General features: G+C 37.0%; 1 protein-coding gene across 2 annotated transcripts in view; it reads left to right on the top strand.

Annotated features, from left to right (window-relative positions):
* LOC106869229 (centromere protein I) overlaps window positions 1-26,648 on the top strand; it is a 35,570-nt gene that overhangs the window by 1,843 nt on the left and 7,079 nt on the right. Inside the window, exons 2-15 of one of the 2 annotated variants that reach the window (XM_089358388.1) lie at window positions 2,011-2,142; window positions 2,450-2,580; window positions 3,499-3,606; window positions 6,084-6,179; window positions 7,572-7,658; window positions 8,857-8,964; window positions 9,914-10,081; window positions 10,751-10,871; window positions 11,571-11,653; window positions 13,428-13,545; window positions 17,713-17,777; window positions 18,846-18,961; window positions 21,485-21,638; window positions 22,783-22,907. In XM_089358388.1, the coding sequence (XP_089214514.1) occupies window positions 2,011-2,142; window positions 2,450-2,580; window positions 3,499-3,606; window positions 6,084-6,179; window positions 7,572-7,658; window positions 8,857-8,964; window positions 9,914-10,081; window positions 10,751-10,871; window positions 11,571-11,653; window positions 13,428-13,545; window positions 17,713-17,777; window positions 18,846-18,961; window positions 21,485-21,638; window positions 22,783-22,907 (1,612 nt within the window). The remainder of the gene's footprint in view (window positions 1-2,010; window positions 2,143-2,449; window positions 2,581-3,498; window positions 3,607-6,083; window positions 6,180-7,571; window positions 7,659-8,856; window positions 8,965-9,913; window positions 10,082-10,750; window positions 10,872-11,570; window positions 11,654-13,427; window positions 13,546-17,712; window positions 17,778-18,845; window positions 18,962-21,484; window positions 21,639-22,782; window positions 22,908-26,648) is intronic. The other variant, XM_089358389.1, reaches the window with a different exon arrangement.

Raw genomic sequence — 26,648 nt, 5'->3', positions numbered from 1 at the left:
GCTACTGGTTGCATGAAATGAGACTTGTTGGAATCAGAAGATGGTAACATTTAGTTTTACAGCCTTCTGTAAAGAAAAATTGCTACAGGGAAATGATAATTTCTTTCAACCCTATCAAGCGCTAGAATCTTGCCACATTTGAAATGATGGAAAGGAAATACAATGATGTTAATGGCTGATGGAAAACTGCTTCCAAGAGTTGTTTTCATTGCAGAGATTAACATTCATTCAGCACCTCACTGTGATTTATTGCCACCAATTTCTGTCACAGAAACAATGTGTCACTCATGCATTACCTAAGATCTGCAATGGAAAATAATAATCATTTCTACTATAAGTACAAAGCCAGAAATCCTGGTACCCGGCTGGTACATATTTCATCAACCCCAAAAGGAAGAGAGGCAAAGTTGACTTTGGTGGACTTTGAACTCAGTGTAAGGCTGGACAAAATGCCATTAAGCATTTTCTCCAGCATGCTAATGATTCTGCCACCTTGATGAAGGAATTGGTTCGTTGATGGAATGGTCATGTTACAACATTTACATGCTCTGCAGCTTCAGCTTTTTATCTTCTAGCAGAGTTATTTGACATTCAGGAAATAGAAACCAAATCTCTTATAAAGCATATACCCTTAAGATTGTGACATTGTAAATAGGTCTGCTTGATCAGGATTGCACTTATTATCATTCTTAAAACCGGGTTCCAACCCAGGCTGCAGCAACCAAGTCCATCCTCTCTCACTTCTCAGTCCAACATCACAGCCTTGAGGTGCTGAATTCATTCCAGGTCAGTGTCTGCAGCCAAGTTGTCTCTGTAAGCGTGATGATGTTCTCTTCTTCTTACATCACCTTGAAATGGGTTCCACGAGACTAATTTGGATGCTTCCAGTTGAGGGTGGCACACACAGTGACCAGATAGTCACAGCCATCCTTGCCAGATCTTCTCACTAGCTTTTGGCAGGTCTCAATAAAGACTTCATATAGTCTGAACATATCAGAGGAGACGCATACACATACACACGTGTGTGTATGTATAAACACATACATTCTTGATACAAGTTAAAACACTGCATTGGATTTGTAGTCAACACATTATACATTCCTTTACTGCAGTGAACTAGCACATTTGTTAGTATGCCAGGTAAAATTCTTAGTGGCATATTGTCCATATTTGTTCTAAGTTCAAATTCATTGAGATCTACTTTATCCTTCATCCTTTTGGGATGGATAAAACAAGTACTATTTCAGTGCTAGGATTGATGTAAACAACTTACCTTGTCCCTGAAGTTGCTGGCCTTGTGCTAAAATTTGAAACCAGTACATCATACATTTCTCTGTTTCTCTTCTTCTAAATGATAACAAATGAAATCTCTTTAGAGCAATGCTTATACATTGGAGTATTTTTCTATGATATTCTGGTATCATCAGCTTTGTGTGTCAGTTAGCCTATGTGGGATTATCTACATGATTATTTAACTTACTAGAAATAGTTTCTAAATTCCCTGTAGGTGACATCTTACCATCTCAGAAGAGAACACTTTGGATGATGTGGTCCTAAGTGTGCTCTATGAAGGAAATTCATGGAAGGGTCATGGCTGGTTTGCCTGCCTTTTCTTTATAGCTTCGCTTAGTTAGGGCTGACCTGGGTTACACAACTATTATCAGTTTAGATTTTCTGTATTTATACACGCATTTGCTGTACAGACATGGTGGTGTGAGTAAAGAGTTTACTTCCCCACCACTTCCGCCATGAACAGAAGAAAATCAACGCTGGCAATATATCCATGTGTATATGTCTCCCAAACTGTGATATCGCAGCACTCACGATTGGTTTCACCTGTTCCAATTCTCTCTACTGGAAACATTGAAGCTAAAGTAAATGATTTTTAAGAATGACCAAAATGTATAACATTCTTCTATCTTTTAGTCATTAACATTTGTGAGGATCAAAAAAAATAAACTGACTGAAATCTAATATTACATCTGTGTGATTGTGTCCTTCTCTTTACAGAAAGTTCAGACAAGAAACCAAGAGGGAAGCTGAAAACCTGCCTTGTTAATGTAAAAGTCTGTGCACAAGCTGTAGGTTTATCACATGAACATATTCTAGAACTGGTTAATGTTGCTGCAAGTCTACGATATGGTGAGACCTATTGATGCTCCCTTTTTTTGTTTTTTTCCTTTGTTTTTCTCTGCAGGTTTAATGTTTCATTCTTTAAGTACTGAAGGCTGGTCTCAAAATGCTGAGCCTTACAAAAGAGATGACAGAGGACCGAGTTCTGTTGCGCATTGATGTGCAAAATACTTTATTGTTGGATGGGATATTGTGTTTTCTTTTCCCTTTATGCAAACTCTAAAATTTAGCTCTAATATAATTTATACACACACACACACACAGTTTATTCTTGTTTCATTTTAATTTTCTTTAATTTTTTTATTTTGCTTATAAGGAAGTCAAATCAGTTGTGATCTCATTCGATGTTGTATCCCACAAACAACTTTCCCACAAAGAGCAGCCATCAGACTTCTATCATGTATAAATCATCACGCTATTTCAGAAAAAGCTAATACATCATTCACGGTGAGTGTATAAAAACGTTTTATCATTGTACATCATGTTGAAACAAATCCATTTGGCTCTATTACAAAAGATTGAGTGTTGTGCTTTGCAAGTTAATGTGATACACCTAACAGATGATACTTCCACATTCATAGGTGTAGACTTGGTTATATAGTAAGAAGTTTGCTTCCCAGTCCTACTATGTGGGTTCAGTCATACCATGTGATACCTTGAGCAGGTGTCTTCTGCTATAAGATATATACATGTGTGTGTGTGTGTCTTTTTGAGTCTCTGCTTGTACCCCACCACTGTTTGACAACCAGAGCCAGAGTAAGCGACATTGAATGAAATACAGTTATCTTTGATCATGTTTCAATCATTAGATTGGTCACATTTGGACCCTGCCTTGAAGTGTGTTAGTTGAACAAATCATTGCCAGTGTTTATTTTTTTAAAATCCTGGTATTTAATATGTTGGTTTCTTTTGCCGAACTGCTAAGTTATGGTGATATAAACAACCATTGATTGTTAAGCATTATTGAGGGACATACACAAGACACATGCGCACAGTGGGCTTCTTTCAGTTTCCATCTACAAAATCCACTTACCAGACTTTGGTCACCCCAGGGCTGTAGTAGAAAACATTTGCCCAAGGTGCCACAGAGTGGGATTGAACCTAGAACTGTGTGGTTATGAAGCAAACTTCTTACCACCCAGCCAGACTAATTTAATATGTTTGTGTACACTCGAACATAGAAAAGACAATATGCTGCCCAAAGTTTCTTGAGCGGAGAAATTCTCCTCAGATAATGTTGATGTAAACACACCAATAGGCCATGAAATTGTAAGATCAATTTTATTGCACATTGCATATCTCTGTTTGATTTCCTTTACAAAATTAAATGTGTAAATTAATCATGTTTCTCTTTTAATATTTCAGAAATTAGTATTTCACTGGATTGTACTTGTCATGCCATACATGGATGCCTATGATAAGCTTCATGCCGTGTACAATGTGTTCTTTTATCTTCTCAGAAATTATGATATTGTAAGTATTCTACTAATTCTCCTTTGGTTTCTCTATACGGTTTATCTCTGATAAAATTGCCAGAACTGCTAACCTTATTTTCTGATGTTATCTGGCTTGTAGTTGGTGCAAATTCTTTAGCAGAGATTTATTGCCATGCCTACATTTGTACATTATCTCTTACTTCTTACAATTGATCAGTAACATGATATCTATATGTCTTGTCATCTGATGTGTGACACACCTTGCACCTGTATAAGGCAATGTTTATTTGAAATGAATGAGGTAATGTACAGCACAAATATCAAATCACTATAAACACATCATCTGAGCCGGTTGTTCAGTAAGTTACAAAACTCACATCTCTCATTTACAATGGGAAATTCCATCGTATGTGTACATATACATATATGTGAGTGTGGATGCATGCTATGTGGGGTTCACCCCCAATGTTCTGCAATGCAGCAAACTGGCGAAGAAGCAAAGCAATTGGGTATTTGCAGTTGATGTTTACAACACATGTGCTGCTTTTCATTCATAACTATATTTAATCTTACATATTCTTTGTCGTGACCTCCCAGCAAATGATTCTTACACTATTTGTATATACAGGGGTTGACAAAATAATTGAGACACCTTAAAATTTCTAACAAATTTATTTTAATATGGGGTAAGGGCTGCCTTTGGCAGTAATTACAGCTTGAATTCTGTGAGGTATGGACTCGTACAAAATTTTAATTGTTTCTAAAGGAATTTTTGTCCATTCTTCAGCTAAAACAGTCTCCAGTTTTTGTAGTTATGATGGTGGAGGATATCGACTCCTTACTTGTTTTTCTAAAAATGCACCATAAATGTTCAATAATATTGAGATCTGGGGACTGTGGTGGCCAGATAAGATGTTTTTTTTTACTTCATTTGGATGTTCCTCGTGCCATTCAGTAACAACTATAGCTGTGTTAATTGGTGCATTATCATCCTGAAAGATTGTGTTTCCCTCTGGAAACAGTTCTGCAAACATAGGATGAATTTGATCAGATAAAATGCTTAAATAGTCTTGACTATTAATTCTGCCATGAAGGGAAACCATTAGGCCGGTGGATTTTCAAGTTATAGCTGTAAACTGTATGATGCCTGTGTGCGAAAGGCCATGCTACTTGACAGGGAAACATGGGCTGTGACTGCTGAGGACATATGTAGGCTTCAAAGACATGAATCTAGTATGCTCTGCTAGATGTGTAATGTCAGTGTATATACATGACAGAGTGTAAGTACCGTGGGAGAAGTTGGACATAAGAAGCATCAGATGTGGTGTGCAAGAGAGACAACTTGCACTAGTATGGTCATGTGATGCGTATGGATAAGGACAGCTGTGTGAAGAAGTGTCACACCCTAACAGTGGAGGGAACCTGAGGTAGAGGTAGAGCCAGGGAGACATGCGACGAGATGGTGAAGCATGGCCTTCGGACGTTAGGCCTCACAAAGGCAATGACATGTGACTGAGACCTTCGGAGATCTGCTGTGCTTGAGAAGACCCGGCAAACCAAATGAGATTGTAATTGTGGCTGATGCCAAGGTCACGTAACTGGCCCGTTTAAAAACACCCTTCAATCGTTGGGCAATATGCTGTGCTTCAGAAGATCTGTTGAGTCAAGTGAAATCATTGTCATGGCTGATAGCAGTGACGCCTGACTGACCTGTTCGACTGAGTGAATTGTAGCCATGGCTGATGCCAGTGCCACCTGCATGGTACCCATGCTGGTGGCACACAAAAAGCACCATTTGAGTGTGGCTGATGCCAGTACCACCTAACTAGCTCCTGTGCTAGTGGTATATAAAAGCACCCACTACACTCAGAGTGGTTGGCATTAGGAAGGGCATCCAGCTATAGAAACCTTGCCAGATCAGATCGGGGTCTAGTGCAGCCTCCCGGCTTCCCAGTTCTCATTCAAACCGTCCAACCCATGCCAACGTGGAAAGCGTACTTTAAATGACAATGATGAAAGGTTTCTTTCAGTTTCCATCTACCAAATCCACTCATAGGACTCTGTTTGACCAAAGACTAGTGCAAGATACTTGCCCAAGGTGCCACATAGTTGGACTGAACCTGGAATCATGTGGTTGGGAAGCAAACTTCTTAGCACAGAGCCATGCCTATCCATCCGTCCAACCAGTAGCATGTTATCTGAAATGTAATTCTTTCATGACCATATATCTTATAGAATACACTGCTTATGTCTTTCAATTTTCCAAATAGTCAAAAATTTGGAAGTAATTAACTATTTCTTGATGCTAATATCAGAAACATAACTTCACAAAAGTTTCTCATATAAAATCTATGCTGCAAAGTTTTAAATTAGATAAGAATTCTTTGGAATGAAAGCTTTTTCTATTAAAGAAGCAGAGAGGATAACAAAATGGTTTGTATTAAATGCATTCTAGTCTACAGTTTATAACGGATTGCTTCTGCTCACATTTTGAAATTGTTTCTCTTCCTTCAGCTCCCAGAAATCTGTTACATTTTGAATCAACTGACTTTATATCCTGATGTTACATTATTCCGAATCAATGAGCTGATTTTGTTGTGGAAAAAAACGGTAACGTGTTTCATTGCTTTCGTTATTTAATACTCATTGTCTGTTCTGTAAAAACGAAAATATTCATTTGTGATGTGACTGCTGCCAAACAAATTCTGTGACTAATTAATGGAATTTCCAAAATGTTCTAAATTGCCAAGTTTCTATTTTCTATCCAACACAATCTTGAATATGCTCGCTCTCTCTCTTTCTCTCTCTCTCTCTCTCTCTGTCTCTCTCACATGCACCTTTTATCCATGAACTTTCTCTCTTCTCTCTTTCACTCACACACATATGCAAGTATGTATCTGATTGTTCAAACTGTACAGAACTCATTTTCTATGAGTGGCTTTGTTGTTGTCACTTCTGTAAATAAATTGCTTGTTACTTTGTTCTTTCAAAGTCATTTGATATAAGCGATCCTTTACTTGCAAATCACATAAGGGTTAGCAACAGGAAGGGCATCCAACTGTAAAACAATGCCTCAGTCACATATTCGTTTAACCAGTAATTGCATGGCAAAACACTGACCTGCTTGTACAGTTAAATGTGAACAGGTAGTCCTTAAGGTTTGGTTCATTTGACTAATTTTCTTAGTAGTTCAATATTTAGATTAGTGATGTTTGTGTGTATGTTGTTCCTGAGATTTGTCTCTTTGAATTTCAGAAAGACTGAAGACTACAAAAATCAAACATACAAACTTGAAGACTACTTGTGCATATCTATCTGTGTGCATGTATTAGAATAGCAAACAAAATTATCATCATGACAATTGGACTCCTGATTAAATCATAGGCCTTTTGACAGCCAGTGAGAAGGATCAAGCTAACTAATCGATTAGTTTCGGCTTTTGTTAAAGCCGAAGTCAGGATTTGATTACTTGTTTACTGAGACACAATAGTGTGCAGCACTGACTGAACTAGGCCTGACCTAATTTACATAAATGGTGCTAGAGTGGGTGAGCATATTAATGAACTGGTACACTAACACAGCATATATGAGATTAGCATCATAAACAGTTCCAATTTTGTATTTAATAAGCATATCTATATCCATCTGTCTATCATCATCATTTAATGTTGACTTCTCCATGCTTGATTCAACTCCTTTGAATGCTTTACAGTTAATATGGTTTACAAAAGCTGCTGGTTGTGTTGTTAGTATGATATCTGTCAACCAACTTAAGAGTCAGAGTTTATACTCTCTAAGCATCACTGCTCTATGTTTACAGTGAAGGCACTTGACTCTGTTACATATCATAGACTGGAACTGTCGACTCCAGTAACCCATATCTACATTATATAAGTTATAAGATCCTTATTTTCATTTCTGCTGCCATCATTCCACACTGGACTCAATATTAATGAATCTAAATTATATATCTTTTTGTCATTTGATGTTTTATCTTTTCAGGGGAATGTCCCTTCATTAATTGGTTTACTAACAAAATATAAGATGCTGCAACCTGATAAATTTGGGCTGTCACTTCCAAAATACCAAGTAAATATTTTTTTTGTTTTTTCCATTTTTTTCTACTATCGGTTTTACCTATGTAATAAAGAGAGTATTATTACACAAAGCTGCAAACACACATTGCTGTGCTCCAGCATGGCCTGAAATATATATACATAGATATTATTACTGTCATTTATTATCATTTTAATGGCAGGTAACTGACAGAATTGCTTGCATGCCAGGCAAGATGCTTAATGGTATTTCTCCTGTCTCTTCACATTCCAAATTTGTTATCCAACCAACAAGTATGTTCTTTCTTATTCATATATCAATTTAACATCATGCTATCGATATACAGCTGATTTAGTGCCCTTTGACATCTTTCTGCATCCTTTTATCTTCTCCAGGAAGCTATGCAATTCATCTTCTACGAGGCTAGTTAATTTTTTGAAGGATAGTAAGCATGTTATAGGTCTATATTTACTAGTTTACCCTTGCTTTTCTTTATCCTTCTGTATGCCAGGTACATCACAACCACTTGTGCAAAAATGGTGACCTCCTATCAAAACAAAAAGTGCATGACATTACAGGTGGGGACGGAGTTAGAATTTTCTTCAGATTGAGTAGCCCCTCTTGCTCAACCCCCCCCCCCCCGAATAAGTGTTGTTTAAGGCTAATGAATAAAACATCTTTGTTTCCACGGGTGAATTATTCAAGTCCCCAAAAATCCCTCTCAATACATGACTATGATGCTCCCTCACTATTCTTGCTTTGATCAGAGATGCACATATCGTCAGCCACTAAGGGACATGCTCAACTGGTTATGGTGAAGCAGATGACAAGCAAATCTGTGGTATTATTGAACAGAACATTTGCTGTAGTCCATTTTTTTGTACCAAGACAAAACTTGTTTATGTAAACACTTCCAATCAGTTAACATCAGAAGCCATGAGAACTGCTGCCTCTTATTGCATCGGGGCATTTATTATTATTATTATTAGTAGTAGTAGTAGTAGTAATTCCTCTTGCTCTTTAATTTTTGAGTTCAAATTCCTCTAAAGTCAGCTTTGTCTTTTCGTCCTTTCAGCATTAATAAAATAAATACCAGCTTACCACTAGGGTGGATGTAATCAACACCCCCTCCTCCACTAAAATTGATGCCCTTGTGCCAAAATTTGAAACCATTGTTGTTATTATTATTATTATTATTATTGTTGTTGGTGCTCTCTATTCTACTTTTCAGCGCTTTTATAGATCACCAAATTCAAAAATGCAAAAGGTAATCCAAGCTGTTCAGCTACGAAGGGAACTGGAATTAAAAACTTTAGCACAGAAATCTGTTCAAAGTCCTGTAAGGATTTTTCGTTTTTTTCTTCAATGCTTGTATCTGTTTTTGATTTTAAAAGAATACTGTTGAAATTAAGTAACATATGCTAACTTAAAAATAGCATTTTACCAGTGAGATTATTATGTTATTATTATTATTATTATTATTATTATCCGGAGTATATTTTTGTGTGAAGTAAGTAAAATATATTAAGCCAAGTTGGGGAATGGCAGGAGCAGGGTTAAGAATTACCGATGCGGAGATTCCTGCAATGATTAATCAAAGGTCACCCTCATTTAGTACACGTTTGATTGAAGGCTTCCAACCACAATCATCTGTTTCTTTATATAGCGGAGACCATGAATGAGGCTGTTCCCAAGTGTGGTTAGGCACTGATGAGCCTTCTTAGGATTTTAAAAATACAAATTTAGATATTACAATCAGCTAAAAGTAGCTACTTGAACCATTTTGATTGACTTTGTACACACACACACACACACACACACACCATGGAAGAGACAGAGATGTGTATGTATTTAATATGCATATATATATGTGTGTGTGTGTGTGTACATATTTATGTATGTGTGTCTAACGTGTGTGCATGTGTATTTATATATATATCTTATCTATAAAAGGCAGATTTTCTCCGTGTGTGTATGTTTGAAATTCATACATTTACACAATTCCAAATTTCTTGTCGCTACACTATGTTTAAAAACATTTTATATGTTTATAATTAAATGTTATTAGGAATTCTATAAAGGAAATTTAAATATTTTGTGTATTATAGAAGTATAACCAATTTCTTGCACATGGTTTGTTTAATGAGCAAAATCTTATATAGGCCCCACTTGAGAGCTACTGCCATAAATACTTTATGAGGAATGTTACAACTTTAGCTATGTGTTCTTTTCATTGAAAATTCTTCTCTCTTAAAGTGAAATAATGATATCATTGTCTTGTTTTTCAGGCTCGAAAGAAAGCCAAACTGAGTAAATTAATTCCTCAGGTTCAATCTTCAGTAAATGATTATGCACCAACTTCTGATATTGTGAGGCCTGACTACTTTCCTGAAACAGTTTCATTCCGCAGGATACTCACATTCGAAGACCTTCTTCAGTATATCGATCAAATTCAAGTAAGACCAGCTTTTTGTCTTTATTTTCCTTCCTATTTTGATGAAATAGCCCTTATGTAAGAAATACTGATTTAGGTATTTAACAAATGTTTCTTAAAGACAACACAGTCAATAGATAATGTAAGACATGTATAATGTATGTGTGCTTTATTTTATACTGGGTAATGTGATACTGAGGTATGTGATCCCTACTCATAACTGCTGACGGATCATATGCAGTTTTTTATAAGTTTTTGTTATTAGACCCTGGTAGTTCAGTTTGTTTTCAATTCTTTATTACTAGTAACACTTATTGTGATTGTGTCTAGTGGACTTATGCTTATCTCACTCTTTAGTCTTTGGCTGCATTAGATGCAGAGCAATTTTAAAGAATAAGAGTCGCATATCTTATATACCAATAAGTATCAGGTTGGAATGAAAGTTATGTCAGATTGTAAAGTTTTTATTTATGTTTCTAGAAATATTTAATTGTTCTCATAATGACCATTCCTTCATAGAACCTTATTTCATTTGTCAACAAGCTTATAGATGCTGTGATTGTAAAATTCTTTAGGTTTTGATGCAAAGTGTGATACCAATTCATTGTTGTTAGATTTAAGGATTGCAAGGTTTTGTCAAACAGTGATTCTTGGTCTTTTCATAAATATCTTTATTAATCTTTATTTGTAGCTACCAATTCAAATCGGTTCTGTGATTGATAATCCATTGCTTCAGTACCTGATCACATACAACAAAAACCGACACATAACAGGCCAGTTTAATTGGTGGCTCTACCACACTTGTTATGATGGTAAGTCTTCACAGGAATCTCTTTGAAGTCCCTTAACTGTGTAATTAGAAGAAAAAGACTTTTGTCTCGTCTTTCACCGTTGTTCTTGTTTGCAGTGGTTTCTGTCTTTCGGCTGTGACCATCCTGGGGCATGCCCATCAAGGATTTCAGTTGATCATTTTAACTTGAGTTCTCAAACCACAAAATTACATGACACAAACATCAGCATTAGGTATAGACTGGTGTAAACATAAACATATACACATATACACACACACACACCATGCATATATTTGTACACATATATTTATAATTCATAAACAAGAACATTATTGACAATGGTTTCAAAGTTTATGCTGATAGGCCATTGTCAGATAGTCCAACAATGGCTTAACTGGCCAAAACTTCGAAGTCTCTGTCAATAGTATTCTTGTTTAAGAATTATAATTTTGCATTGTAGAAAAGTAGAAAGTAACCCATCAAGTTAATGTAAAATTGTTTTCATTAATATCAAAATAGGCATTAACATATATGTGTGTGTGTGTGTGTGTATATATATATATATATATATATATATGTATATGTATATATATATATATATATATCTATATATATATATACATACATATATATATATATATGTGTGTGTGTGTGTACATATGTATGCCATCTTATCTCAGATTTTTATTCTTACTGAACCCAGTGCTTTATTTTCTTCAGCTTTTCTAGAAAACAGTGTACCAAATTCTGATTATCTGGAGGAGTTTCTGTCAAAGTTAGCAGGGTTCATGCGTCGTGTTAAGGTATTTATTTTGCCCTTTTTTATATTCTGTGATTTTGATAATTGTACATTATTTTGTTGTTTGAGGTTATTTCCTTTTGTAGATAAGAATGAAAGTTCTTAATATTGGAGAACGTTATTATTATAGATATTGCTAAATATTATTTACATTGAATTGTTGCTTTTGTTGGAAGTAATAGCAGTATCATTTTTTTTTTTTTTTAGAATTCTTTATTTTCATCTAAATATTGCTCACTGTTTAAAACCTTCAATAAAGACTTTTCTACTTTTATACATATATCTGCTCTCATATTATACATATATCTGCCCTCTGTTATCTGTTAATAATTAATTTTTCTTTTGCAAATGTCCATTAACATATTCCGTAGAGGGTAGTAGAGAGCATGAGCAGCAGTTGTCTATAGAACCACAAAGCAGATCATAGCCTCTTTTGCATATGGATATTTTGTTCACGACCAGTTTTGGCACAGTTTTCAACATTCTTTAACCAAGCAGCACTAACATATGTGAGAACTGTCAATGATTTTTTGACACTGAAGGACTCCAAAGGAGAAATATTTAGCTTCAGTTTTATGACAGCAATGAAGAGATAAATATGTTTTCACTGAGGTCAAGTCTTGAGAAGATCTGGTACCTGCTCTTAACAATTACGTAAATTGAAGCACTCTAAAACCGTAATAAAGCACCAGCACAAGATCTGAATTTGTCTGTGAATAAAATGTCCTTTATCTCATCTGCATAGCTCCTTATATCTATAGTAGTAACAAGGGTACACTTAGTGGATCTTTTTTAAAACGGGGGCCACATTTTTCATTAACGAAACACTTTGAAACTTGGATCACTGGTAGAATGTGTCATATAAAACATCTTTTTCTCTTAGTCTTCTTAAAAAAAAAAGAAATCCATAAATTATTCCATGTTAAAGTTGTCGTATTTCTGTAATTTCAACCAATCACTGACGTCCATTCAGCCGATATACATTAAGTGCCGACTACATAAACAAACGATTCTGAAACAATTAACCCTAACCCTAACCCTAGGGTTAGGGTTAGGGTTAAAGCAAATTTAAAATGAAAAAAGCAAATAAAACGAAGAATCGTTTGTTTATGTAGTCGGCACTTAATGTATATCGGCTGAATGGACGTCAGTGATTGGTTGAAATTATCGAAATAAGACAATTTTTTACATGAAATAAATTCGAATACAAAAATATTTCTCTGTTCTATAACACAAAATAGATAAGTATACGAAGTTTGAAAGTCTTTCGGTACCAAAAGCACTACGTAAAACATTAATGAAAAATGTGGCCCCCGTTTTAAAAAAGATCCCACTTAGTTTGTCATGATCTGTACTGGCCCCTGTGACTGTGCATCAAACACCTGCTATCCTGTGTAGGATGAACTTGACTATAGACTGAATTCATTTTGAAGATTACTCCCTCAACCTTCCTTAGTCAGGAACAGTTAATGGATATTACAGTCTAATTTCCTTCACCAGCAGACAGTTCCTATGTGTATCAAGGAAATACTTTTACTTACATAAAATTTTCAAATGTGCTAAAAATCCTCAGCCTCAAATTTTATCTTTTATTCTTGTTTTAGTCTTACCTCCTCCCTTCAAAATTCCTGGCCTTGTACTAAAATTAGAATTAGAGAGAAAGTGGTTTTAGACATAAGAACATTTTTTTTTTTTTTACCTCGTTTTTCTTACAGAATTATTTTAGCATGAAGGATAAATGAACTAATTCATTTATATTTTATTTCTACCCCAATCAGGAAGGCACCCCAGCTATTGAATATTTTCTGTGCCAGTTCCTTGATACCTGGGATGGATTTCATTTTAATCAGTCCATTTTTAAATTGATTCCACACATCCGAATACACACATTTTCAGGTAAGTATGGTTTTTAAAATGTAGTTAATATGATTTATGTTTTATTAATAATACATTTATTATATTTTAATTATCCTGAAAAAGGGACAGAAATAGAGAATGACAAGATTGTCAACATGAAAGAGCTAATTCTGAACTCTGGAACGGAATAAAAAGATAACTGCTTTTTGAATTCATGGTGATATGTAAATCACTTTGATTGAAATTGGATGAGAACTTTTTATTGGTGATCTCCCTATATCTTCCATTGTTAATGTTATTATTTTATCACAACTATATGGTACATGGTTGTGATGCATAGAGATCCCATATCAAGATAAACAACACATGACCTTGCAGTTTGGGTCCAGTTAGAACACTAAAAAGGTTCCAGAATAAGGGTTGTTTCAGAATGATGAGCGAAACACCCATGTTTCCAAAAGTGAATTATTCAAGCCTCAAAGAATCCCTCTCAGCACATGGCTACAATGCTGCACCGTTGCCCCTGCTCATGATCAGAGATGCACATATTGTCACTCACTCAGGGACTCGCTCAACTAGTTATGGTCAAGCCGCTCACAAGCAAATCCGTAGTATTGAGCAGAATATTTGCTGTAGCCCATCATTTACTGCAAGACAAAACATACGCATGGTGATACTTCCAATCTGTTACGGTCAGAAGCCATGAGCCACTGGTACTGCATCAGGGCATGATTATTATTACTATTATTATTGAATGAAATAGCAGGGCATACCATCAGAGTCACACTGGGGTAAAATATATGAAGCCCATTATACCCATCATGACTACCCGTCTGATAAGAGTACGCCAAGCACATGCATCACAACCATGTGTGCATGACATGGTGATTTCACATCAAAGTAAACAGCATGTTAGAATTTTCTTCACATCAAGTAGCCCATCCCACTCAAGAGTCCCCTGAATAAGGATGTTGAACGAAACACCCGTGTTTCCAGAGGTGAATCATTTACACCCTAAAGAATTCCTCTCAACACATGTCTATGATGCACCCCCACTACTTCTGCTCGTAATCAATGATGTGCATATCATCAGCCACCAAGGGACGTGCTGAACTTGTTACGGTCAAACAACTGACAAGCAAATCTGTGATATTGAGTAGAATATTTGCTGTAGACCATCTTTTATACCAAGACAAAATATGTACATGATAACACTTCCAATCAGTTATGATCAGAAACCATGAGAGCCATTGCCTTGTACTGCAGCAGGGCATTTATTATTATTATTAAAATATTTTCTAATGATGAGAACTATAAATGGGTTATATCGTTTGGACACTGATAAACAATGTTGTTGGGGAAGATACTTAACTCTTTTAAAAACTGTCGAGTTATTTCCCTTCGTAATCTCATGCAACCCAGATATATCAAAAGTAACAAATCCAATAATATTTACAAAGAACAACAAAATGAGAAAAAAGTTATTTAGAGATTCCAGTCAAATGATCGATGAACAACAGCAAAAGGGGGAAAAAAATACTATTCAATATTAGCAATGTAATGAAAAGAATAAATTAAATATGAATATAAAATAACATGCATTGAGACCCAAGTGATTAAATAGTGAAATGTTGAATTAATAGAATATGAATTTTAATAGCTTTTATTAAATATTTTCTAACCTCACGTGAAAGACCCTAGTACTAGGGTGAGATTAGGTGCTAACCTCCCACCCCCTTGTCTTCTTTGTTGGTGTGACATGGATGGACAGGATGAGGAATGAGAGAAAATTTAATACCCAGAATGGATAGATGAATGTTGAGGTGGTTTGGCCACGTGGAGAGGATGGATGAAGCGTGGAAGGTAAGAAGGGTGATGAAGGCAGAGGTGGTAGGCAACAGAACCAGAGGTAGACCTCGGTTTGTGTGGATGGATGGATGGAGTGAGGAAATCTTTGTTGGTTAGAGGTGTTGGAATGAGAGGGGAAAGAGAGTTTATAAGTGATAGGAAAGATTGGAGAGTGTTTATGGACGGATCTCTTTTACTTGTTTCAGTCTTTTGACTGTGGCCATGCTGGAGCACCACCTTTAGTCGAGCAAATCGACCCCAGGACTTATTCTTTAGAAGCTTAGTACTTATTCTATCGGTCTCTTTTGCCGAACCGCTAAGTTACAGAGACGTAAACACACCAGCATCGGTTGTCAAACGATGTTGGGGGGACAAACACAGACACACAAATATACACACACACACACACACACACACACACATATATATATATACATAGATACGACGGGCTTCTTTCAGTTTCTGTCTACCAAATCCACTCACAAGGCTTTGGTTGGCCCGAGGCGATAGTAGAAGACATTTGCCCAAGATGCCACGCAGTGGGACTGAACCCGGTACCATGTGGTTGGTAAGCAAGCTACTTACCACACCACCACTCCTACGCCTAAAGTAAATTTGATGTTGCTCAAAGGGGTGTGGAAACAGCATGATGTGGTGGGGATAAACCAACATATGCTGTCTGGCCCTGCTGCTGCTGCTATTGAGGATTGCATTCTATGATGATGATGCCTTGACCCGAGCATAAGACTGAGAAATGAATGGAATGCCTGGTGTGTGTCTTGTTGTGGCTGCTCCCTCCTTAAAAAAATGGGGAATAGGCCTGGATATAGGTATGTATGTATATGTACGTGGAATAATTATTAATTGCTCTGATTACTCTTGTAATTTATGAACTTTTATATTCTCTTATCAAATAATGGCTCTGTGTCCAGTCTTACTGCTTGGCACAACTTGGGTGTTTTCTACTATAGCCCTGGGTCAACCAAAGCATTATGAGTAGATTTGGCTGACAGAAACTGAAAAGAGCCTGTCATGTATATGTATGTCACACACACACACACACACACATATATAATCACAATGAGGATATTTAAACCTTATATAGGTATATTTTTATCCAAGATACACTGATTTAATATATTATATTTTGAGGAGATTTCATATTTCTTCAGTTTTATTCCCGACCATGCATCTCACTTTGATGTTTGTTTCCACAGAAAAGCTATAGTCAGCCTTTGTTTCCATTGTAAGAAAGACATGGAACTTGTGCAACTGTGACACTTTCACCACTGCAACCACCACAAGTTTTGATGAGTGATATCATTTTCTGCCTGTGTTGTATCTATCATATGTCATTTTGTGACAGTTATCCTACAAAAGATTTTCTTCTTCCAATTCCTGTTATCTGCTTGGATTAAAAGTTAGCAAACTTTGAAACTCTGTAACATTTTTCGAAATTTTTCTGTGAATAAATGAATCCCAAATTCAGATTCAGTGTGAAAATTTACATCAGCATTCCAAGTTTGAAAATTTTTACTTGATCTTAAAATTTCCAAATCTTTGGCATCAACCGAAACGATCCTTATATTCTGTGTGTTTTAAAACGCAATGACAACTTGTCTATTTTCTCAGCTGAAACTAATGAAAGTAGTTTTTACTTAGTTCTTGGTAATCATTAAAAATTTTTTAATCTTTTAATCAGGCAGGAAGAGTGGTGCCCACGACCCTTTATAGGGTCTTTGACACTGGTGGTGTTGGGGGACATAAGTGGTAACCTATCAAACTGGAGATTTGGTCTCAATGTTTGCATCTCAGTTGATTGGGTAGGTCATGGTGGGATTTGAACTCTGAACGCAAAGAGCTGAAACAGTTATTGCAAGGCATCTCATCCAATACTTGTGCTTGTTGTGGCATTCCTGTGGGCTGGGATGAACCAGCTCCAACCAGCAAGTTCACTATGTCAGACAGTCAGCTGTAGTGAAGCTTGAACACTGTAGCTGTGGTTGTCATTTGCTGTTGTGGGGTAGAGTTCATGTTTGGAGTTTCAGTGGGAAAACAAGGCCACTTGTGGTCCCTGATCCCATGCATATGCACTTTGGGATGGGGTGATTCATTGTAGCTCATTTTCTTGTATATTATCAACCGTTGTAGAATATTAATTGATGAAGTCACCATTGATTATTAGAGCAGGCATAGCCTGTGCTCGAAGTAGATTTTTACTAAAGCTACACCTGCAAACTTTTTAATTCAAGGAAGAAATTATCTAAAAATTTTATATTTTCAGTGATAAGTTATTGTAAATCTCTACTTTCTTTCTGATATCTATCATTTTTTTTTTGTCTTTTCCAATTTTCCTAGAACTCCATCGGATTCTGTTAGATCCCCTGAAGAAAATATTTTTCCGACGTGGTACTTATTTAAAGGTAAAGTTTAGAATATTGCATTACTCTTTTAATATTTCTCTTCTCTTCTTCATTCTGTTTTTATTGATATTTATTTTTTGCAAATGTGATGATCATTTTTTATTTTTTTATTTCAAGAAAATCTTCTGAAATGCTTGTCCTCATCTTCCTTCTCCTCTTCCTCAACATGTAGCTTCTGTGCTGGCATAGGTTGGTCAGTGTGACAGGGTTTGATGAGTCGGTAGACTGAATCCTGCACCAATGTCTTTGGCCTGGTTACCATGGCTGGTTGCTCATCCTAATATCAACCATTTTACATCTAGTTTCTATGCTGGAATAGGTAGGATTGTTTCACAGGGTCTAATGAGTTGCAGAGCTGTTGTAGACCAAGGGCCTCTTTGGTCTGGTTGCTATTGTTGGTTGCTGTTCCGAACTTCAACCACTTCACAGAGGAAGTAGCAACGAGGTTGAGAAAAAGCAGTGGGCTATCTAATATCACAAGGGGCCAGTGTGGGCAGAAGATGTGAGAGAAAAAGGTCTGGGAGGAAGCAATCGATTAATGGGGAGAGGAAACCTGGGTGAATCATTGAAGGGAAGAGCAATGTAGGGATTTCATGCAGGAAGGTAAACGAGAGGAAAGTGAGGAGGTGTGTCAAGGAGGCAGAGGGATGTGGGGTGGGGAGATTGTTATTGGTTTCTATGATACATCTTGCAAATGCTCAGGGATGCATCATCAGTGATGTTTCTGGGGTCTCCACTGGGGCTTGGGTCTTTTAACATCAAACCCCACTCACCCAGTTGACCCAGTCAGGATTGATCAAGTCCCAACTTAGCATCCCGATAGCAGTAATCTCCCCTCTTCATCCAAACCCACTTTGAGGCCTTCTGTGCACTTTCTAACAATGCCCTTCATCAGAAAAGTGCAGATATAAATAATACTTTCGATAGATACAATGAATGCACAAGGCATTGGCACATAAACATGACTCATTTCTTTATTTTACTAAATTGATACTGACACAGAACAATACTAATCTCTCTGTAGTTCTTGTAAATGTCTTTGACTAATCATTGTTTTATTTTATTCAGTGCCGGATTCTAATGACGCTGACAGAACTAGTCACCAATTATATAAATAAATGGCACCATCTTCATTTGTTAAGGAAATCAAAAACCACCAAGAGTGCTATTGCAGTTGAACATGAGTATCTAGTCTTCTTTCTTTCTTTCTTTTTTTTGTTCTTTGATTATCGGTGTTGAATGCTTTATTGTTAAACATTTTTATGCATTTGTGTGTGGATGAGTTAGTGGATGGTTAAGGGGAAAGACCCTACTGTCTTAGAAAAGAAACGGAAGGAAGGACATGATCAGTGATGTAATCCTAGGTAAACTGTGTCACAGAAAAAAAAAAAGACTGGATCACAATTGCCAGAATGTATTTGATCATATAAAGACTGGATCACAATTGCCAGAATGTATTTGATCATATAAAGACTGGATCACAATTGCCAGAATGTATTTGATCATATAAAGACTGGATCACAATTGCCAGAATGTATTTGATCATATAAAGACTGGATCACAATTGCCAGAATGTATTTGATCATATAAAGACTGGATCACAATTGCCAGAATGTATTTGATCATATAAAGACTGGATCACAATTGCCAGAATGTATTTGATCCTATATGTCTGCTTGAACTGGGGCTCAACAGTTTCTTGAGGAAACCCATCTGATTGTTTAGAGTAACTGAACCAGTTCATAATTAGGCTTTTCATGAACAAATCATCTTTAACTGCTTTACTGTTCTTCCCCCTCCCAATGTTCTACATTGAAATCACATCCCACTGAGTCTATTTTGGATTCACTTTAGTTGAAGTCTTTCAGCTATAATTGTGAGATTAAGCGATCAACCAGTCTACTGGATGTTGTTATACATTGCTGGTCACAGTGCACTTTGCATTGTTTTAGCGTTTGAATGATACCACCCTGCTGACATCATTCCCCCTGACCGGAAGGCCTAACCTGTTGCAAGGTTACCTATTTACAGCTGAGTGAACTGAAGTAACATGAAATGAAGTGTTTTGCTCAAGAACCCAATGCACCACTCAGTTTGGGATTTGAACCTGTGATCTAGCTATCCTGAGTGCAACACTCTAACCACTAAACCATGCTATATTTTACTCTACCTTTTATTGTCTCATTGCTATATTTTCCACCTTATTTCTGCACCTATATGCTTTGCTTTTATATATCTGTCTGTATGTATGTAAGCATGGAAAGCGGACGTTAAACGACGATGATATTTATACATATAAATATATATAATTAGAAGAAAAATGGGATTTAAAAATTCCTGGCAGATATCAATTAAGCACTCAATATAAAAGAAAATGGTTAAGCAGAATACATATCCCAGGTAAATCCACATGCACGACAGGTAAATCCAATTATCCTTTTATAGATTTTAAAAAAATTCAGAATATTTAACAACAACAAATAAGATGTATCATCTTTATTTTAGATCTCACTTTATAAATCCATCAATTGATTTAATTGCATTAACCCTGTCGTTACCAACCCGGCCAAAACCGGCTCTGGCTCTAAGTACAAATGTCTTGTTTTCATAAGTTTTGAATTAGAATCTTTTACCAAATCTTCGTCACAATCTATGTTCCTAACACTAGCTGAATGATAACTTAGTTATTTTACTCAATTCTTTGTTATATTTAAAAATGATTGAAAGGAACAGAGTATCTCAAAATAAATACAGTAACGAAAGGGTTGACATACAATTGTTGTATTTTTAAGTCACTGGAAATAGCTAACGAATGTACAGGACAATGACGAAAACAAACTTGACAAAATAAAACAATTATAATAATTTTACATATATCTCAAAAAGCCATACAGCTTCAAGACAGACAAATATGGAACAATGTAAAGGAAAATGAAAATGTCTTGTAGGACAAGAGAGGGACAGATAGAAGGTCAGAACAAAGGAATAAATAAATAGACTCTGTAGATTTATAGGCGTAGGAGTGGCTGTGTGGTAAGTAGCTTTCTTACGAACCACATTGTTCCGGGTTCAGTCTCACTGCGTGGCACCTTGGGCAAGTGTCTTCTATAGCTTCGGGCCGACCAAAGCCTTTTGAGTGGATTTGGTAGATGGAAACTGAAAGAAGCCCGTCGTATATATGTATATATATATGTATGTGTTTGTGTGTCTCTTTGTTCCCCCCCCCCCCCCAACATCGCTTGACAACTGATGGTGGTGTGTTTACGTCCCCGTAACTTAGCGGTTCGGCAAAAGAGAATAATAGAATAAGTACTAGGCTTCCAAAGAATAAGTCCTGGGGTCAATTTGCTCGACTAAAGGCGGTGCTCCAGCATGGCCACAGTCAAATGACTGAAACAAGTAAAAGAGTCTGTAGGGAAAGTGTAGGAGTGCAGATACGCTCGTGTGACAAGTCTACAAAACTTTCAAGATATATGGAACTGAATCAAATGCTAATATATCTATTCCCACCAAATGTGTTAAATGCTTCTTTGTTCTTTCACTCATATATGTATGTGTGTGTGTATTTGTCTGTAAGTATGTGTGTACGTTTGTGTGTATTTGTCTATTTGTCTGTGGGTGTAAGTATGTGTGTGTATTTGTCTCTGTGCCTGTAAGTATGTATACACACACGCAGCCACATATATATAGTATTTCTAATTTTTCAGGTCCAGTTTCTTCCAAGGTGATTTTGATGATTTTCAAGCTCATATTGAGTTCAAGAAACTTATTGACTTTGTTGATGAACTTTGCCTCCTAGGATTACTCTGTGAGGATGACCACTTGGTAATGGTACATTTCAGCCTATGGTTCCAAGAACAAGTAAGCTTACTGTCTTTGTTTATTAAACATATTTACTAAAGATATTGCTTGAAATCTAAAAACATAGTTTGTTTTGTTTTCCACTTTTCTTCATGAATGGCTGTGTGATAAGTAGCTTGCTTACCAACCACATGGTTCCGGGTTCAGACCCACTGTGTGGCACCTTGGGCAAGTGTCTTCTACTTTAGCCTCGGGCCGACCAAAGCCTTGTGAGTGGACTTGGTAGATGGAAACTGAAAGAAGCCCGTCGTATATATATATATATATATATATATATATATATATATATATATATATATATATATATATATATATATATATGTATGTGTGTGTATATGTTTGTGTGTCTGTTTGTCCCCTCCCCCAACATCGCTTTACAACCGATGCTGGTGTGTTTACGTCCCCGTAACTTAGCATTTCGGCAAAAGAGACCAATAGAATAAGTACTAGGCTTACAAAGAATAAGTCCTAGGGTTGATTTGCTCGACTAAAGGCGTTGCTTCAGCATGGCCGCAGTCAAATGACTGAAACAAGTAAAAGAGTAAGAGTATAGTGGCTGAATTTTTATTAAAGACCTAAGCAAATTGTTTTTTGTTAGATGGTAACACTGTACAGAAAAGAGAACTAAGTTTTTATTTCACTACAATAAATCTTTTGTTATGAAGTTGAGCACTGTCTTAGCCTTGTGATTAAGAAGTTTGCTTCACTGTTGCATTTTGGTGTGGGGGTTAGTCCCACTGCATGGCAGTTTAAGCAACTTCTACCATAGCTTTAAATCAACTCAAGATTTGTTAGTGGAATTAGACAGTGGTGTCAGTCTGCAAGGTATACTGTTTAGGCCAGTCATGCAAATGGACAAAATGTTGTTGAGTTCAGATTCTGCTGAGGTCTGTCTGCCTTTCATTCTGTCAGGGTAGCTGTTATCAACTTACCCTCTCCCGCAAAATTGCTGGCCTTGTGCCAAAATTTGAAAATAATATTACATTTAGTTTTCACTTGTATCTATTATAGTTCTCTTACAAAGTTTAGCAAAACATCCCTGGAAAGTATGCCTATCATAACATCATTTTTCCCTCTCTCTCATACACTAAATGCATAATAAGTCATCTGTTTTTACTATGTAATAACTCCTTTCTTTCCACAGATGCTAAGAAACGTTCTGAACACCAACTTCCCATTATTGACCATTCCATCACCAGAATTTGTCGGTCGCCTCATTGTCTCTAATCAGTGCACAGTTATTTCACGTTTGTGCCGTATCATCTTTGAGTAAGTTTCACTGAATCCTTTCATGTTTCTGCTGATGCTCAGAATTGCTTGTAGGAATTTTACTATCTGTGTTTGTGTGTATCTTGTTTTTATAATCTAATTATTTTCCATTCTCATTGTAGGGTTGTTTCTATTTATTTAAGCTTTATAAATGTTCTAAAAGCAGTGGAATACATCATTGTCATTTAGTGTCCGTTTTCTAAGCTGGCATGGGTTGGACAGTTTGGCAGTATCTGGCAAGCCTGAGAGCTGGACCAGGTACCAGTCGTCTATTTTGGCAAGATCTCTATGGCTGGATGCCCTTCTTAGTGCCAACTACCTTACAGGGTGTATCAGATGCTTTTTACATGGCACCAGCTTGAATTCAAAATTGATAAAGCTGTTAATAATTATGTGTAAATACTGAATTAAAAAACGATTTGGATGAAAAAAGCCCAAGGCTACCTGTGGGACTTGAATCCACTTCTTTTGTTAACATAATAGATGTTCTACCATTGGACTACAGCATTCCTTTGAAGTTCTCGATCCATTGTAGAATTCTTGTTCTTACCAGCAAGAATTGAAGGTAGTTTATGTGATGGCCTAGTGGTTATGGTGTTGCACTCACAATCACCAGATCGTGGGTTCATTTCCTGGATCTGGAAGTATGTTGTGTTGTTGAGCTAAGCACTTTATTTTCCATTGCTCCGGTGCTGTGTGGGTTCCAGCATATCAGAGAAACAAGTAAAAGATAAAGGATAAATTATGCACCCTGGAATACATTACCTAATATGTATTATATCTTTAAGATTGTATAGTTTGGTTTGGTTTGGCTTGGTACAAATTTGGTGCCTATTTCTAGAAGATTCAGCAATCTTTCAAGCGGGTTCCTTTACTACCTGAGTGAAAAATTTATTTTGTTTGTGCCTCTTGCCTTTAAAAAGTTTGATTAATTTTATTTACATACCTATCACTTGGTGAGCTTTGTCGAAGCTAAGTTGATCTGCATAAATATAATTGCTATTCAAATGGTCCAACACCTTCATATTTTCCAAAAACTTCAACCATGGACACTCTCTGTTAAGTTGATAAAATTTAACATAGATTCTTTGCTAAACAATTGGATTAGATTACCTGTGTTCAGCCCACTGCAGTATGGAGGCCTCAGCATGTTCTCTCCACTAATCATGATCTGATGTGGAGGTTGTGTATTTGAGCCAGAGATCATACTGGTTTGATGAGCCCACTCTGCTTCTCTAGCTCAACATGGCTTTACAGACAAGTGCAGTTTTTATACACTTACCCAGGAGTAGTTAAGTTGATTACATAAACCCCAGTACTCACCGGCTGCTTATTTTATCAACCCCAAAAGGATGAAATGCAAAGTTGAACTCTGAATGTAAGGACATGAAATTCCACTAAGCATTTCACCTAGCATGCTAACAATTCTGCCAGCTTTCCACCTTAAACAATTTTGCAAAATATAACCTCATACACAAACGTGTGTGCGCACACATGCATATTTATTGGAAGTTGGTTAAAAAGTGTACTTGATACCTCAGTAGAGACTAATATTTTAGTCGGCCTCTTGCTACTCTGAGTTTTGCCTGTCAGTACACAGGGTGTTCAGATAAGTTATAAACGAAGAAAAGATGGAATTGGCAGATTTATATATAGGATTCTTGACATAGTGTATGATGGTGGAAAAGCAATAAAAATAAAGGACAAAAAGAAGAAAGACAAGGAAAGGAAGTGTATGTTATAACAGGGAAATGAAGTACATTGGACAGGTGACTTACATCTATGCAGGGTGTGATATATAAACTGTCATATGAATTACGCAGAAATGGAAATAACACTGATATCTCATTTTAACAGATATATGTACCAAAATTACATAAAAATATCATGAAATAATAAAGGGTAAATTTATTCAATAAAATCGCCATTGATTTCAACCATGGCTTGCAGGTGACTTCGGAATCTCTTGCAAATCTCCTTGTTTAAGTTGGTGAATGCTGCCATAATCCTTGCCTTCAGTTCATCTTTGGTGTTACAAGGAGTTTTGCTGGTCTCTTGCTTAACTGTGTCCCATACATAATAATCAATGGGATTGCAGTGTGGTGAGTTAGGTGGCCAGATATTAGGGGTAATGTGGTTGCAGAAATTGTCTGACAGCCACTACTGGGTTCTCCTGCCTGTGTGGTGTGGTGCAGAATCCTGTTGCCAGACAAGGTCCTCCAGCAGCCACCCTCTTGACCCAGCACAGCACTCCCTCCTCCAGACACTTGATGTAGGCCTGTGTTGAGTCTGAGGTCGTATGAGAGGATGAATGGAGGCATAACGTCGCCATCACTAGTAATCACTCCAAACACCATGATGTTGACTGGATGGTTGAATTTTATCTCTCTCGGTATATGTTCTCAGATTGATACCCAAACACTCTGAAATGTTCGTATTGGAGCTTCCGGTGCAAATGCCAAGCAGTACAGCATGTCATTTCCAAATTTCTGGCAGAGTGAATTGCATCATGGTGCTGTTTTTCTCACAGACGGTGCCCAGCTGACCCTACTATACTGTGTGGTCGACAAAATCAAAAACAAATAATGTGTATGCACAAAATTTAAAATATAAAATGGCACACGATATATAGGCGACAGGTTTATTTAGCCAGAGGGGAAGCAGATAAGGAAAGATTTGCCAATGTTCTGCGCCGTGAGGACCAAAGACTCGAGGTATTTCGGGTTGCAAGACAGTGTAGGAGAGAGAATAGTGATGTTGTAGGAGAGAAATGTGTTCGCATGGATGATGGTACGCTTGCATTAAATGAGGATGCAAAGAAAGAGGTCTGGAGATGCCACTACGATAGATTGCTTAATAAAGAGAATGAATGGGAGAAAGAGAGCCTGCCTTATGTCGACCCAATAGAGGGACCAGCTATCCGAGTTGATAGTACCAGGGTAGATAAAGCAATTAAGAGTATGAAGACCGGGAAAGCCCCCGGCCCATCAGGAATCACTGCAGAGATGCTCAAAATATCTGGCAGTGTTGGCTATAGCCTAGTCACCCGTATTACGAACCAGGTGATACACGAAGGAGTCATACCCTATGACTGGTGTAGCAGCATCATAGTCAACTGCTACAAAGGTAAAGGGGACGCTTTAGATACAAATAATTACAGAGGCATCAAGCTGTTAGATCAGGTTATGAAAGTTACAGAGAGGGTCATAGCCCAACTAATTAGGGAGCGAATCAATTTAGATGAGATGCAGTTTGGGTTCGTGCCAGGTAAAAGCACTACTGATGCCTTATTTCTAGTGAGACAGTTGCAAGAGAAATACCTAGCCAAGGATAAACCTCTGTACCTGGCTTTCGTTGACATGGAGAAAGCCTTTGACAGGGTCCCCCGATCCCTTATCTGGTGGTCAATGAGGAAACTTGGGATAGAAGAATGGCTAGTGAGAGCTGTGCGAGCCATGTACAGAGATGCGGCCAGTAAGGTGAGGGTTGGAAATGAGTACAGCAATGAATTCCGGGTAGAGGTAGGGGTCCACCAAGGTTCCGTCCTCAGCCCCCTATTATTTACCATAGTCCTCCAGGCAATCACAGAGGAGTTCAAGACAGGTTGCCCCTGGGAGCTCCTCTATGCTGATGACCTTGCCCTAATTGCGGAGTCACTATCAGAACTAGAGGAGAAGTTTCAGGTGTGGAAGCAAGGTCTAGAATTGAAGGGCCTTAGAGTCAACCTAGCTAAAACCAAAA

This window comes from Octopus bimaculoides, chromosome 10 (assembly GCF_046866305.1).
Source record: "Octopus bimaculoides isolate indiv1 chromosome 10, ASM4686630v1, whole genome shotgun sequence".
Lineage (NCBI taxonomy): Eukaryota > Metazoa > Mollusca > Cephalopoda > Octopoda > Octopodidae > Octopus > Octopus bimaculoides.
The sequence above is the reverse complement of the archived record's forward strand: the minus strand, read 5'-3'. Positions and strand labels throughout refer to the sequence as shown.